We start from the raw sequence: 17,065 nt of genomic DNA, 5'->3' as shown, positions 1-17,065 counted from the left end.
AAAAAGAAAAAAAAAAAAAAGACCCCTTAATTTTCTCTAGCAGTATAGGGTGTCTTTGCTGTACAAGAAAAATGTGAGTATTTTGTCTTGAAACTAGGGATGTAAAATTACAGTGAGTAATGAGTATGTATTCCTCTGATCCCTTAATGTACTTGATGTGAGGCTCTTCTTTCATCGTAGCTAACATGCTGGCCATTAAATACACTGCAGCAGCATCATTAGTGGCTTCAAAGTGCTCCTTCTTGCATCACATTTTTCCCTCCAGCAGGTGAGTGAGAACAGTGATTAGCAAATACCAGTATCCGTCACTCACTACGCGTGATTGCCAGAGAAGTTCTGTGTTTAGAGTAAGGGCTTCATTGGAGTGGGAGGTAGAGAGTGAACTTTTGCAGCCTTCATTCCTCTGAAAAGCTTTATGCTCTCAGCATGACTTGGCCATGTGTAAAATGAAATTATTCCTATTTGGGGTATGGTGTTTGAAACTGTTTTGCTATAGCAGTACTTGGTAACAAGACAGGCTGGAGAGAAAGGCTTCCTGAGTAATAGGCAATGCGTTACATGTTTGAGATCCTGAATGGTGAGATTAGGATATGCAAAGAAGCGTCGGTTGCTTACCAGTATCACAGTTTGCTCTGTCTGGATGAAAGGATTCACTGAAAATTCTGGATCCTGAATCCTCAGAGGATTTCATTGGACTGTTTGGAGCAGCATGCCATAGATGTTATTTGACAAGTGTTGACTGGTTGGTGTGGATGTGTCTATTTCTTGTTCTCTTAGGTTGAGTTAAAAAAAAACCCACAGGAGTAAAACAAAGCGAGAAGGGAGTCTGAGTATTTTCCTAAAAGTTGCACCTTTAATTTTCATATGCTTTATTGGTAATAAGATGAAAGAGGAGGGAGTTTCTTTTATTGGAGAGGTGAATTATCAAAACTTAGACTACCTTACTTGTAGAAAACAATAGGAACATATGTTTAAAAAAAAAAGTTCCAAATATCTCATACATTTTTTCTTTTTTACACACTTGTATAGATATAAAAATCAATGACACTTCTCATAGATGTATGAAGCATCAAATATTTGAATTTTTATTATATAGATACATATCATTTAAGTGAAAGACACAGAATTAACGAGCCATCTTCTTACACAAACGGTGCTTTCTTTCATTTCTTCTTTTTTAAGCCTGTAAATTTAAACATTATTTTCATACTTATCTAGCTGAAACAATCCACTGGAACTGGATAATATTTGCATCAATGTTAGCCATTTATCATGGGACAAATTACATTGCCAGTATTTCATATTAGATTGCCAGTAGTTTCAAAAATTGTTTTGTAAAAGTTAGCAGATATGAATCATACAGAAATAAATTATGGGTTTAAAAACTATAAAATATACCATAATGCAGGGAAAAATGCTTCAGGGATAATATTTCTGTATAAGCAAACAGGAAATTTTCCTTGTTTGCTGTATGTTATATTTAATAAAACCACTGATAAACTACCATTGCAAAATTACTCCTAATGTAGAAGATTATCTACAAGCATCACAGATCCATCTCTGAGAGCTTTATGCCCAACCTCCTGTTTGCTTTGTAGGCTTTAGTTAAAAATTCCATTCAGGAAAATTGGTGCACTACTGTGGTAGTTCTGTGTTGCTGCTGTGACTTTAGTAGGTTGTTGAGTCAGGGCACTCATCCTGTCACCTCTGCTCTTTCTCCTCTTGTGCCACCAGAAATACACTGAACAGCATCTGCACTGAAGCTGTTACGACTGTAGGTAGAATTAGGACAACTAAAACAGACAGTAAGTCGTCTTCTCACTCCATATCTTTGTGTTCATCAAGATCTCTATGAAAATTTGATCCTCCCGATTTCTTTTCCTATGATCTATAGCATACAAGAAGTTACAATCTTGACTAACTGAGATGCCACCTTCTGACAATGAGTGCTTTCAGAGAAGAGTCCATTGTCAATCTCAGAGGCTGCAAGTATGACTGATTAAATTGGTAAATGGATGATAAAGATTGGGCAGTAGTAGGAGGAACAGGGCTAAAACAATTAGTGGTAGTTTATGAAATTACTGTTGTTATTGTTAGCACCTGATAATAGTTTCCACAATCTGGTTTCAACTGGAATCAACTTCTTTTTGAAATCTTTTGTGTGGGAAAGTAGTTCATGATTTGGGTTTGGTGGTTTTATTTGTGACTATTTCTGTTTTCTTGCTGTCTGATGTCATAGTACAATGCTTGTTCTAAGTTAAAATGCCAATGTGAAAACCTCTTCCTCCTTTTCTAGCTTAAATCACTTTCTATATTTCAATTACTGACTTTACCCTAGAGCAAGAACAGATACTATTATTTCTGTTATTTTTCCCAATGATATAAATACATCATAATTAATACTTTTAAAAAAAGCCCTTCCCAAGATGAAACTTCTACTATCACTTTTTGTCAGAAGACAGGACAATATTGCTAATTCTAGAAGATCCAGATAACCTTCTGTTTCATTCTTTAGAGTATTGAAACACACTTTGTAGGTTTTATTTTCATACCATGGCATGGAATCAGTTAAGATGCTTCTGAATTCATACCCTTCACTGCTACCAGTTTTGCAGTCACATTGGCATCATAGTACCAAGGAAGTCACTATTAAAAATTCCACTTAGTTTTATTCCTGGGAGTAGAAGTTCCAGAATGAAGTTGCAACTATTAAATCTTTTATCACTGTGTGCGCTCAATCTTTAAAAAAAAAAAAAAAAAAAAAAAAAAAAGTGTTCCCTTTGGCATGTAGAGACACATGTAGGAAGATCCCTACCTTGAGGGTTTTATAGCACGGCAATAATTTGACTGCCATCAGGTGGGAAGATTTGAGGAGAGGAAGATTCTATAAGCGCCTTTCATAACACTCGTATTTCAAAACAATTTCAGTTCTTTGGCAAAACATCATACCCTTCATTTGGTAAATGAGTATGGTCTTTCATGATTAGTTCTGCCCGTACAACAGTACCACACACCACTTGCCATTTTTTCGTATTCTCTCTGTGCTCATGTTGAGGCAAAAATCGATAAGCCCTCAGGTTCATCTGCAGGATAAATATGTCCTTTTTGACTTCTATGAGCCAAACAAGGTGCACCTTGCAACACAGAGCTCCAACAGTAAAATAATTACTGTGACTCTTTTGTGGATAAGGATATTGGAGAACTAAACCTCTATTTTGGCATGAACCCCTACTTGAAAACTGAGGTCTGATATTTAACTGCAAGGGTCTTTGCAGCTCATGTTCCATACACATGTTTTTTTCTTTTTTTCCCATTCAAATGAAACTTTGGCATTAACGTACGCTTGCTTACTATTTTTTGAAATTATCGTCTCCCTAAGCATGTTTTGGGTGGTTATTTTTTCATCATTTCACTTTTACTGATTGGAAATATTCTGGGCTTGGCTCTTAAGAGCAAACTGACTATAGACACTCTCAGTTTTGTTGTAGCCTCTTGAGTAACAGTAAGAGAAAAGAAGACAAGGGGATAAATGAAAGTGAAGTTCCAAATTACTGGAACATGGTCTTTGAAAAGTTTATATACAAGCACAGTTAATGCTGTCATGCACCAAAGTGCCAAAAGACCTAGCAGTGAAGAATATTAATCTACTTTTATAAAATCAAAGGATGCATATTTTTTGCTGTAAAGAAATAATTTGAATAAAATTTGACCCTTTCTACAATAGTCTGTGGGTCAAATTGAACCTACTATTAAAATTCTCTAATATCTTTCTTGTATTAGCATTTCAAAACTCAATTTAAATATTCACAGAGCTCTTTTTTTAATAAACTTAACAAAATTCAGGTAATTTCCTTCAACTTTCTTGATTGAAGGAAGGCAGTAGGTACAGATATAAAAAAGATGTACAGCTACGAGCAAAACCTGAAATCAATTATATATAAGAAATAACATAACACATGGAAAGAAATTAATCAAAAGGAAAAATTTCTGCTATATGATTTGCTTGGTCTGTTACCTGCAGGCAAGGAACGTAAATGAAAAAAAAAAAAAATCAGCATTCTTTTTACAGATAAGGGGAAAATTAATAAAAATGTTTCCTTCCTACCAGATCCCCTGATGCAACTTATGTTAAAAGTGAGTGGCTGCAGGAAGAACTTACGTGTTTAAAAATAACTCTCCTTTTTTTTTTTTTCCTACAAAAATATACTTTTATACTTTATTCTTGCTGTTAAGCTCAATTACATCAGGTTGGTGTGGATTTATAGTGTCCAAAGAGAAGCTCTTTTCCATTGCTTTTTCTATTAAGTTGGTCGTTAAATCACGGTCATAAAGTTCCTCCCTGTCTGAAAGTGAGAAATGGTTCATTCTGCTTGAGTCCCACAATGAAGATGTAAGGAGTTGCTCACAAATTAGCGCAATCTTCCTATCTGGACAAAACTTTTCAAGTTCATCTAATTTACGAAGCAGTCTGAGAGAGGTTCATTGTGCACAGGTAGCCTTGTGTCTCTTGAATATAGCTGTAAAAACGTAACAGGAATTACCAAAGTAACTTAGTGAAGCTAAATGGAGCTAAACTCAATGGACTAAAGAGGGAAGCATTTCAGTAAAAGTGGGAGTGGTTTGTTTGACAGGTATTGACCTTCTTAAGAAGTATATTTAAGTTTTTTTTTTCTAAACTGATTTCCTGGTTTGCACTTCAGTCACCTACTGCCACCAGCATGATTATTTTTTAAGCTATTCCTGCAGTGGTCAGTTTGTCAAGATTAGGTATTGCCATCTACCATCAAACAGAAGAGTATTTAGGCACCTCGCTTGGCAGTTTCTATTCTCATGGAATAATGTGATTAAAATATTTTCAGTTCTTACAGGGAGGAAGGGAAAGGCAATATTCTTTACGATGAAAATTGAAAATTGGGATCACTATTAACTAAAAGACAAAAGAGAGAAGTAGCATGGACAGTCGTGGGGTCAGGTTGTTGGGGTGGGGGGCACAACTAGTTCAGTAGGAAAACTTTTATTACCGTTTTCCTTTATTATCATCTATGATATTGGCTGCAGACTGCTTGTGTACTTCCATTTCTGTGATTCATCTAGATACCTCTAGTTGGAGGTTGCGCTTCTCAGGGAAATATTGAAAGTCTCAGTGATTGAACAGTATCTGGCAGTCCTAGTGCTCGACAAAAAAACGAAAATTTATTTGGATTGCTACAGCATATATTAATCTCCCATATTTTATCAGTCCATGTCTTCACCCTGGTTGAACATATAGGGTCTGAAATATTTGAGCCCTATGTGTCTTCCACGTGTGAATCAATATAAAGTGTTTGCCTGCTTGTTTTCTTACGCAATTGTTTGTATTTAGAAGAAAATGTTCTTGTTGAAACAGGAGACAAATGGAGTGATTTTTCGGAAGCTTTTCCCTCTGTAATCAGAGAGATTCACATACCTCGTTTTTTTCCATAAGCTAAGGATAATCTGTGCGTGGCAGCATGTTTTCCTAGGAAATACTGGATGGATCATGCAGAACATGCAAAATGCATGATGTTGATCCATTGAATTTCAGGCCTCTCTGATTTATCGGAGTTGTTATTATTTAATGCTACTACTACTAATTATACTCATTAACCTCTCCGCAGCCACTCACTGTCAAGTATTGTAGGCTTTCTGAAGCATTCTTAATTTGTTAAGAGCACTGATTTATGTTGCTGCTCTGGCAATGTAGGAGAATATTGGTAGGAGGGAAGGAAGCTAACCACTTAACATTTTCATGAGATAATTATTTCAATGATACTTTCCCACTGTAGGATACATGCATTTTAAGTGCAAAGCACTGGACAGGAAAGCATATAAGCATGTGCTTAATTTGAGCATGCCTTTAAGTGGTTTCATTTAGGGAGAAGTCTGATGAATTTGACTATGAGAAATTATTACAGAACTGAACTTAGTTTAATGTTATTGAATTTCAATTATTTCATTATGGTTATAGTACCATAAAACTGGAGTCATACATTGCTGTATCAGGACTAACATCCTCAAGGGGTCCGATGCTCAAATCTGTGTTCAGAGGAGTCTTTATTGTAGCAAAAGCATCTTTTGTTAAGTGAATGTAAAGCCTTTTTTGGTGGTTCATTCTCATACTTTTCAATGTTATTAAAAATGTTACAGTGTTGGTTTGGTTTTGTTTTGTTTTGCTAAATGTGTCCTATCCTTCCAAGTGTTGAGGTAGCATCTGTTACTTATTGTGCAAAGATTGCCACTTAGCTAGCTGTCTTTGTGTTTATATCTATACTTTCGCATTTATATTAAAGTATATGAGTATTCGAGAAAGATATAGTCATTTTTTTTAGCATTTAATACATTAATAGTGCTAAAAAATATGTGCTTGAGTGTCTGTAAATCTGGTACAAATTAGGGAGCAGAGTTCAGATTTCCCCACACCGTGATGCCAAGTGGCCTCAATCAGAAGTAATTTTCTCCATGAAGGCACATGCAGCTCACTCGTCAGCCTCTTCTCACTAGATATTGTTATTTGTATCAAATTATATGTGGTGATTTTTCAAAGTAGACTACTGTGTCCACTAAGCCATACAGTTTTCTGCCACATTCACTCCTTCGTTGCTGTCACTAACTGTACTGTTTTCTCCTGCCTCTTGTTTATCTATGTTATTTGAAAAAAAATATTGAGATTTATGGTCCTTTCAATAAATATTAATGAAATAGAGTAAGTACCAAGTGAATAAGTAAACTACCAAACCCTCAAAATGTCCTGTGTTGTGTACAACACAAGTATTTGCTTGTTTTATAAAGGAAATGTTTTTTTTTTCAGGGCTTCATACAAAATCTAGAATGAAGTAATGGAGACTTCATTTGCCTTCAGTAACCCTATTTAAGATTAGAAATTGAGAATTTACCTAGTGCATTTGGGAATTCTCACTGTTTGTCATGTATCTAGCTAATCTGAAGCATTTCAGAATCACCTCTCCTTTGATTACATCACACTCTTTTACAAGTGCTAATAGGAAAAGAACTGCTGAAATGAGAAGACAAGTATCTAGTCTATGTCTCTGGAATTAACTATTCAACTGAAGTCTTAAACCGTTTCAGTTTGAAATTTTACTGTTTTATTTAAGAGTCTAATCATATCTCAGAGATGTCTACTGTCAGATCACTGCAACAGTCAGATGAATGTCAGTAGTAGATATTACTTGGATTTGCATTGCTGTGTCATTATGGCATTGTTGGTTGTAATGTCACACTTAATCGGCACTTATTGAAAAGCATTTTTCAGCCAAACAGGGATGGGATCTTGACCCTGTTCCAGTTGAAATAAAAGCAGACATAGTATGTGTTGTTCCATAGGTGCTTAGTAACATGATCAGTGTAAGTAATGAGTGTAATACCGTTAAATTAAATCAACAATTTAAAAGATATAGAGAAGGTAAAGTATAGTAGTAAAGTAACTGATTAAGCTGTATTTGGACTGTTGAAGGTAATATATAAACATAATAACAACTGGGGAAAAAAAGCATTATCAGAGAAAACAGATGAGAGTAACTTATTTTTAATGGCTTATTTATTTTTGTCTATCTGACTGTATTTTTAGGTATTTTCAATCAGGGAAGAAGTTGAGTAGCTGCTGTGTAGCTTGTTCCCTAGATAGAGGAGCTAGTAAACTTTGAAAACCAACCTATATGTTTTTGAACCAGATAAGTTCTTAGTTGTCTAGCTGACTTGATTTACTGATACCAGGAAGAGGTTGTTGGAAGCATGTGGCCAAATCAGGCAAACATAAGCCTGCAGAGTCTATGTGTTTGCATTAGTCAAGAATATGTAATTCCATATAGTCTTTATTGTGAGATTCTGAAGATTTATTTTTATTCTTTTCTGTTTCTGTGCAAGTAATTAGATGGAGTAGTAAGAATAGAGAGTTTAATCTGCTTATTCTTACTAGTAAGTGGCTTTTGATTTTAGCGTTTTCTTTAACCCACTCTATGTTTGAGTAATAATTAAAAATAGCCGCAAAATCAGACATCGATATTTCAGTTCACATAAAACTAGAAACCAAGAAAAACTTGATTTTGGTGTTATTCTTTTGGGCTGGTCTTACTCATGTTGAATAATGACTTACTCTTTAGTTAAAGTTATCAGTTAAATTAAAGTTATCAGTTCATAGCTCTGGGTAGTTGAACATTTGAAAAAGAAAAGATGACTGAACGTGAGTAAGACCAAATTTATCTCAAGGATCAGGTTGTAGATGGGTGAATTAGACATGGTAGCAGCACCCTGAAACCTAGAAAAATATTTATGCACTGATCCCTCCATTTCACCAAAAGTCATGCTGGTTTTTGTAGTGTAGTGTCTGATGTCAGCCCCCCCCTGAGGTGAACTGTCATTTAAAGCTCTGATCTGTGCCCATGTGCAGCTGCATAAACAGCAGTAGTTTTTATACGTGTGTTGGCATACGCAAAGCAAAACCCGATGTAGGTGCATGCATACCTCTGCTCTCATTTGGATGTAAAAACTTTTACATTTATGTTTTTAAGTGCTTGGACATGTAACTTCAGGGTATGTTACATTCCTGTTCATACATAGGATGTATTTATGAAAGCATTTGTTGAGAAATTTTTTTAGTCTGAGTTCTCTTTGAAAAAAGACAGTCCCAACCCACTGAATGACAGGAGTTTGAACCTGTGCTGTGGAGCTGGTTGCGTACGTTGTTTTCCTTCTGCCTTCTTGGAAACAGTGTCAATTGAAATTATAAGGTGCACATTCCCATGATTGCTGCAAATGAAAGCATACGGACTGCACTTCTGTTATGTTCTTAATTAACGTATGGTGATTATTAGCTTTCTGATTATGTACCGGTGACCTGATCAAACAAACCGATTTAACAACTAGAAACAGACCTAAATGTCATATACACATGCCAATTGGATTACTTGCAGGTATATTGCTTTTGCTGTATTTTTGCAAGATAATTACTGAAGAAGTCAAAAGACAAAAAGCCTGTTATTCATCAGGAAATCAACTTTCACTGAAATTTATTTTTTTCTGCAAACTTAAAATATTTCGAAAATTTGTTACAGGCATATGGGTGCTTCTGAGATGGTGCAAAACATGGTACTTATCCATCTCTGTTCATGGCAGAAATTTACATTTCCCTAAAATAGCATATTTTTTATTTCATTGTGTTTTTCCTTCCTGGTTTATATATCCAGATATTACCAGGACTTACACACCAATAAATGGCTCTACAGACAATGTCTTTTATTAATAATATCATGAAATCTGAAAGGTATTTTTTGATAGTTTGTTCAGAACCCCTTGTGCTTTCATTTGTGCCATGAAACTGGACACGTGTAAGGTGCCCAAACTGCCCACGTTTAGCTGCGGTGCACTGCTCCAGTGTGTGCTAGTGCTTTGTTCTCCGTTCCGTACAGTGCGATGTCCACTCTTCATTCCCTATGCATATGAAGTTGCTGGATTTTTCCCAACATGGCTAGAAAGGGCAGTTAGCAGTAATGGATACTTTGATAGTGAAAATCTTTATTTCTTCAGCCATAATAGTAGCCCCTTATTTAGGAGATATATTGTTGAATGACAGCTAGTGTTGGTGAGTATGTGTCCAAAAAAATGGGTTCATTTGGTCAGATTCTCAGCTGGCACAAATAGTCATATTTCCATGAAAGATAGTAAGTTATGTTAATTTATGGAATCCCAGCTGGGAATCTCAATCAATTTCAATAAAAAGTTACCATCACATTCCTCTGAAGCAAGAATTACACAACCTAGCCTAAAGTGAATTTTGCTGTTTTAATAAATGTGGGTAGTCATTGGTTCATAATAAATTATGTAAAATTAGAGTGTAGTCAATATTTGATTTCTTTTAAAAATGTATTCCTTCCTTTTCATCAAATGCAACAAAATCATTTGTGTATTGTATCTCAGCATGATAGATTATATAGGAGTAGTGTATTTAATACTGGAGAACTATCATATAAATACAAATTACATTTTTTTTCATTAGCTAGCTAGCTTTCATTTCGAGAAAGAAATACTCAGTCAATTATAAATGAGGCTGTGCTTTCATTGGAGAGTGAAATATGTGATTTTTTTCAAGCCTCAACCGTGTATAATGAAATCTCTCTTTTGAAATCCAGTCTTAAGATGTATTTTGAAACATACTGACATTTAATAAAATCTTAGTTAAATTAAAATATGTTCAGTTATTTCAAATCTCTATTTAAATCTAGGGTAAAATTCTACACCTCCACAGGAGTTATCTTTAGCAAATAGAATTAACCAATGATTGTGAAGTGTGTGTATATAAGAAAGAAGAAATTTTGAGTACATTCCAACTGGTAACCTGGGTGTTATGTGTTATAGATCTGCCAGATGCTGGCTGTTCAAGAGGATCTGTAGCAATAGTTTGTCTCGGTAACTAGAAGAAGAATCAAAGAGCTCAGGCTGCCATTTCTATTCAGACTCGTGACCTGCTTCTGTAACTGCTTTCTGTTTCTGTAGCCCTTGGCTACTAGTTTATCACAATAGTTGTTAGTCCTCTGTGAAATGAAGTGATGGTTTGTCCAAGTCCCATCCATTGACTGGGAGTCTATTAAAGAGTTTAGCAAATGAATGATCACGGATAATATGAAATATGATAATATGCAAATAGCAGAGTTGAAGTTTATATTGCCAATACCTTTGTACTAATTGACTGTCATCAGTACTGTTAACTCAAGAAATGAAGCCTGTAAAGGCAACCTATTAAGTACTGCCATTCAACATCAAAAAACAATGACTAACAAACAAGAAAAGTCTCTTCACTGTTTACGTGGTTTTACAAATATAGCTTTGATTTCCATTGTTAAAACTGTCTGTGTTTAATACTAGAGCCGATGAATAATTAAAAAAAAGCCATGTGTGAGTATTATTCATACATATTATTAATAACACTTTGTATATTCTGATTTGAAGTCATCAAGAAAACAGTCATTTTCAATTTCTATAAAATGTTATTTGTCCAATTCTAATAAATGCTGAACACAACCGTGGAAGGAAAAACTAGCTAAAGACCACCGGTTATAAGTTCATTAAGGTTTTATTTCACATTGTCCTGTTAGATGGTTTTGCCACAGTGTTCCTGATTCTTTTTAAAGGGCCCCTTGAGGATACCATTGAGGATGAAGACGAAGAGTGCCTATCTGAGGAAAATGATACTATCTCAAAAGAAGACTTTCCATTGGAGGAAAGCTTTTCTGCAGAGTTTGAGCCTGAAAATCTGAGCTGTGAAGAAGTGGAATACTTTTGTAATAAAGGTAATCATTGCAGCCCACCTTTGAGGGAATACTGGTCAATCTGTGTCCAATTGGTCAAAAGGATTTTTTTTTGGTTTAAAATGTACAAAAAGTCCTATTTATATAGTACCTTAAAAATAGGAAAATGAGCCGCTTGTGGGGTTAAGTCTGGTAAGGGGTCAATATATAATGTGTTGGAAGATGTACTTGTCAGGGAGGTGAATCATCTCACCTTTAATGTTTTCCTCCAAGAATGTTATTTTCTACGTATTTAACTGTAGAGAACAGGCCTCAGAAGTCCATTATTATCAGATGTGAAGCTAGCAATGCAGCATGTCTGTGCATTGCTTCTTTGCCTAGGAAACATTGCTAGAAAAACAGATTGTGTCTGTAGATTCTAGGATTAAAATAGAGCTTATTATAGAACTTATTATGCATGGTAGAAAACTAGTGATTTGTGAAAGGATAACTTTTAAAGTTGCATATGCCTTTTTGATGCATTCCTCACTTGAAAATTATTGAAGATAGAGGTATTTTAGCATAAGCCGCACCAATTCATTCTCACCCAGTGTTCAGTCTGCAAGGTTGTGCTGTTTCCCATTCAGCTGAGAGAAAAAAGCACACTGTACTGTTATGTTGAACATTGATTTAACCTTCTTCCTGCCAGATTTCCACTTGATTGCTTTATTGTTTGTCTTCTGCAGGTAAGGATGCCTATCAAATAGCCGGAATTGTTGTGGTGATATTCTTCTGTTAGTCCACAACCCCCTCAGGCATTTGGATATTGATGATTTCTCTGTCTTTCTGTTCTTTCCCAGATATTGACATGCGCTTTCTCATGATAGCTTGATATGCTTCAGGTTTTGTATTATTTTCATCTGACTTGGACAAAACAGAATAAATCCATTTGAATGGTCAAATGTTATAACTGCAGAATATTAGTTTTTCCTATAGAGTCTTCAGTCATCAATGGGGAAGGCAAGAAAATATGCTATCTACATATACTCTACATAGCTTACAAACTTTTGAAAAAATAATTTATTTTTTGTGCGGTAGGTTCTTGGTACTTAGTAAGCCGTCCTAAGAGATCAAAACAGTCCAGTCCATAGTTTAGAGTTTAGCTGCAACAAATCTTAGTGTGAAGTAAGACAGACCAGATTATGAATGGAAATGCTTTACGAACAGGGGGAGTTAAGTGCTATTATAACTGCGTTGTAAATAAATACAACGATTACTGTGCATTCACTTGTTCACACACCTCTCAGGCACCATTTTCTTTAGCTGCAAAAAAGTACTGTTCCTTTTGCTGGCATGACTAAATAATTATTTAAACCACTGTTTGCATAATGCTGTACTGGCATCTTTTGGATTCCTTCTGTCAGCAATGGAAGACTGTGCACCACTATCAGTTCATATCAGCTTGGTTTAGTTATTTGTACTTCCTGCTGCATTTCCGGAGCCCACCAATGAAAATACTACTGGTTTGGGTGAAATTCAGAAAAATATATGATTTTTGTTTGTTTATAGCAATCAATTTTCATGTTGAATATAAGTTATCTGGGCACTTCCCTTTAGTGAACACATCTTGGTGAAAACACTGAATCCAACGCCATTGGATTAAGCAAGGTCAGGAATTAAATGGGAATACATTTAAGTCTGAATCTTGATTATCATATGTTTTATTAAGGACATCTGCTGATTTCTCAAGCTGAATACCGTTTACCTCCCTAGCAGTTCTTTTTCCAAGTGTGTTGTAGTTTTAAAAGAATCTTAAACCTATCCACTGCAACTGTTGCAGAAGAAAAGTTGAAAAGGAAATTTCTGAGCATGAAGGGGCACATAAAACCCCTAATCTACTTCCAGCTGAGGCAGTGTGACAGAAAGTCCTACTTTGAAGTAAGTTGAGAATATCCCTGAAAAAGGATGGGATGGGAGACTAGAAATGTATTGTTTTTATTAATGTCTCAACTTCTGTTGAATGTCTTGCTTTCTCAGTGTCACATGTAAAGTGTCGTTAACATGAGGCCACATATGTTTTTCTGAGGATAAAACCCAAGAAGGCAAAACTAATCTGGAAAGCAAATAAATTTCTTTTGTGCCCTTTTCTTAGTGGAAGGGTTTGTAACTGTATTAGATAGTAAATACTGAAAGTGAGACCAGTTCTCATGATTTTTGTCATGAATCTGTTAATCATTCATAACCTTTTTTTTTCTTTGTAGTGCTTCAGTGTTGAAATTAAAACATGATATGAAAAATAAGCTTTTTTTTCCTAAAAATATTTTTTGTTTAACATAATGAATAAAAGCTTGAAAATGAGATATAGGTTACAGAGAAAAAAAATGCATTCTAATTTCTGTTTTGAGAGCCTGACTTTCTGATTTTTGTTTTGCTCTTTGATAGTATTGGCAGCCTGTAAACAACAGATATCTTAAAAGGAGGAAAATAAATAAGTGTAGATCTGTGTTTTCTCATGCAACAGGTTTCCTTTTCCCAGAAAATATCAAAATTGGCATGGGAATCCTTTATGCTATCTCTGTATTCTCCTCTTGCTAGCATGAACCAATAAAGGGTCCATAGTAAGGGGATTTTGTTGGATATAGAATATTCATCTCTCCCAGCTCCCCATTTCCCTCCCCAGGGGTTTCTTCCTAGCTGACCCAGAACAAGAGGACTAATGAGTTGTGGGGCTTCCTGCAGGACTCAAGAGATGTGAGCAACAAATGGCACAACTGTTGGGGAGGAGGTGTTTGTGAGGCTTCACCCATGGTATGTTTTTCATACTTCCCCAGCTATGTAATTCCAAGCAGCACCCGAAAATAGAGGCTTTTAACTATCTAAACTATTCACTGAAGTAAAAAATTTATTGAACTCAGAATTTATTCAGATGAATGACAGTAGGGGACATGCAGGTTCGCAACTTGTAACTTTGGCTTTTTGACTGAAGAGATTTTCCTGTCAAACTATGCCTGATCATATTATAAGCAGACAGCAGTCCCTTATTGTCTAAATTGCAAACAGCTAACCTTTATAAAGCCATCCTTATCATTCCCACCTTATTAATTTGAGTATGTGAGATTGATTCAGCAGACTACTTGCCAGAATTGGAAAGCAAAGGCGAAAGCCTCTGCAAAGCGTGAAGCAAATTAATCACATTGATTGAGCTACATGTCATTTTACAATTTCTCTGTTTTCAAAATTATGACTTTTGGCTATTATTTTTCCTTTCCCTTTTTGCTCATTAATGGCTTTTATAACAAGGAATCTGGAAAATTTCCCCCCACATACACTTTTGCAACACCACAAAGCCACATTTAACTTTGCTAACATGTGAATAATTATTCCTATGTAGTCTTCATTTACTCTCAATTGTGAAGAAGTGAACAGTGTTTAAACATGTAAATATTAAAAGCAAAAATGGAAATTAGCAACCTACTGTTTATCAGGGCTCAGTTTAAGCTTGCAACTGTGAATTTTTAACCTTTTGAATAAAGTTTCCTATTCAAGAATGAAAACTTTAGAAGAGTCTCAGAATAGATGGCAGTTAGAAGTTTGATTTGTTTGCAATTTTGACAGTGAAATTAGGGGAAGTGGAATATTTTGGAAACAGCAATAATAATAACACAGTCATAGTGTTCTTTCTCTACAAAGCTGCACTGGTCTCAATCTTTGGAGTAGAAACAAAAAATTTATTATGAGGTAGCCTTGGCAATAACATATTGCATTTTATCAGTCTGTGGCCTTTGAAAATTGCTGTTTATGCCTAGTTTCTACAAATTTCTGCACTGCAGATAAAGAAGGTATCTGATGATGCTGTCCACACAAAGCCTGTATTAGACTGGAACCTCCGTTGCTGAAGGTTTTTTTTTTTTTTTTAGTGTCCAGATAGTGGGTATCTGAAATTAGAGTCTGTGTCGGATTAAGATTAATTCAGATTAAATTCAGATCTAGAAGATTTATTAGATAAGTGCCGGTATTTAGATAGTCTGAATAAGGAGAAAGTAGCCTGTCTCCCACGCAGAAGAGTGACAGACTAGATGGCTGAAAGCCTACTATGAAAACTAGGAGATAGCACATACAGATTAACTTTTGTCTTTTATAGGTAGGAATAAGAAAATGAGGCAATGCTAACAGAGACAAGAAGTGAGATGGAGGAATGATGGGACTAATAAAAACAGGAGAGGCAGATAAAGAAGGGTGTACAAACAGCAGAACAATACAAAAGCCAAGAAGTTGGAGGTGATGGGATGAAAAGCAAAATACAAAATCAAGTTTATTTGGGCTGTGAAGTAGCTTATCATTGGCTTTTTAATATCTGATTACTGTCATCCTGCCTAGATACCCTTAGGAAAAATAAAAAAAATATTCTCATCTGTTACTGAGAAGGTTTGCCATACTCATATGGAGGTGACACCTCTTCTTCTCTCTAAACAGCAAGGAGAATAGGAGTCTTGCCGACTTCGTAAGGGTGGGAACTGGCTAAACAAACTATGGTTCCTTGTGACCTTCTTAGCAGAAGTGTTCAATAAGGGATTAACTTTCAAAGCAAAAGTTATCTTGAGCAATGAGAGAGATCACTTGAGATTAGTAGATAGTTAAGTAGCTGTGTTGAGAGAAGGAAAGAGGCAAGAGGAAGAAAATGGAGGAAGGACTATAATCAAGAGAGAAAATGCAGGACAGTTTCCAGAAAGGAGTCAAATGGAGGAGTGTACATACCTGATAATTAGAGAAAGAAGACATACCCATTTCTTGCTGCCGTGCTTACCAGGGCAATTTTGTTGAATTCTCCTGTTCTTTACTTGTAGCGTGGCTGTTGTGCTTGTTCCTCATGTTGTATGGTTCCCATAGTACTCCATCACAAGGCAGCATTGGCACCAGCCCTCAGTAGAAGGAGATTCAGTGGCCTTAATACTCCTGGTGGCAGATTGGAAAGCAAATTGCTTGTTTCCCAATGTAAACTGTGCTTCAGTTGGTGACATAGGAAGATCTGGGGGATACATAAGGTGGGATGAAGATTGATTCAGTGATGCAGTGCTTTTAGGATCTATAGCACAAACTGCTCTGTATGCCTGTAGCAAATCAGCGTGTTGATGGGTGGTTGCGGTTCCTGATACATTGCTTATCTTTATTTGTGGGGTAAGAGGGGGATGAGGGGAATCCAGTGCTGTCTGAAAGTCATATACAGTTCTAAGTCAGCAAGAAGAGACCTCAGGGAATATATGGGCTTCTGGATACTGAATGTACACTTGCTACCGTATTCCCATATTCTGCTTAAGCAGGAGGGGATGAGCTCAGAACGTGATCCAAGTTTTCTGCTCATCTACAGTATTTTGTCACTAGCCTGCCAGACCAGCTTAGGACTGGAATTTTTTATGTTAAACCATGTGACCTGATTGTGCAGCCAGGCTTGAGATTCAGGGAAACAGCTGCAGTGTGATTCTCCGTATAAGAAAAAGCATATACAAAGCTAAGTTCTTCTGTGCATTAATCTTTTCCTTCATACTTCATGTGCAAAGCTATCATGCTACCATCTATAATACCAGCCAGACTCTTAACACCTTAAAAATTATTTCTGTGTGTCCCTTTTGCCTCTGGAGTATGATTTTGTGTGTGTATGCCTGTGTGCATCTGTGTAAATATTCTTTCCTTCTTTCATGTTAGGCATGTAATGACTAACAATATGCTTGCTATTTTCTGTTTCTGGATCAAAAAGTAGATTTATGCCTTTTGTTCTTTCCTTCCCCCCCCCCCCCCTTTTTTTTTTTTTTTTT

At 35.8% G+C, this 17,065-nt stretch overlaps 1 protein-coding gene across 1 annotated transcript in view; it reads left to right on the top strand.

The window, feature by feature from the left end:
- The first annotated feature begins 10,919 nt into the window (after nucleotides 1-10,919).
- ZFPM2 (zinc finger protein, FOG family member 2) overlaps nucleotides 10,920-17,065 on the top strand; it is a 249,170-nt gene continuing 243,024 nt past the window's right edge. The window contains exons 1-2 of the mRNA XM_009891904.1: nucleotides 10,920-10,923; nucleotides 11,124-11,318. Of these exons, the coding sequence (XP_009890206.1) occupies nucleotides 10,920-10,923; nucleotides 11,124-11,318 (199 nt within the window). The remainder of the gene's footprint in view (nucleotides 10,924-11,123; nucleotides 11,319-17,065) is intronic.

Source organism: Charadrius vociferus, unplaced genomic scaffold (assembly GCF_000708025.1).
Source record: "Charadrius vociferus isolate BGI_N301 unplaced genomic scaffold, ASM70802v2 scaffold15, whole genome shotgun sequence".
Lineage (NCBI taxonomy): Eukaryota > Metazoa > Chordata > Aves > Charadriiformes > Charadriidae > Charadrius > Charadrius vociferus.
Note: the sequence above shows the minus strand (reverse complement) of the source record. Positions and strands in the feature narration are given on the sequence as shown.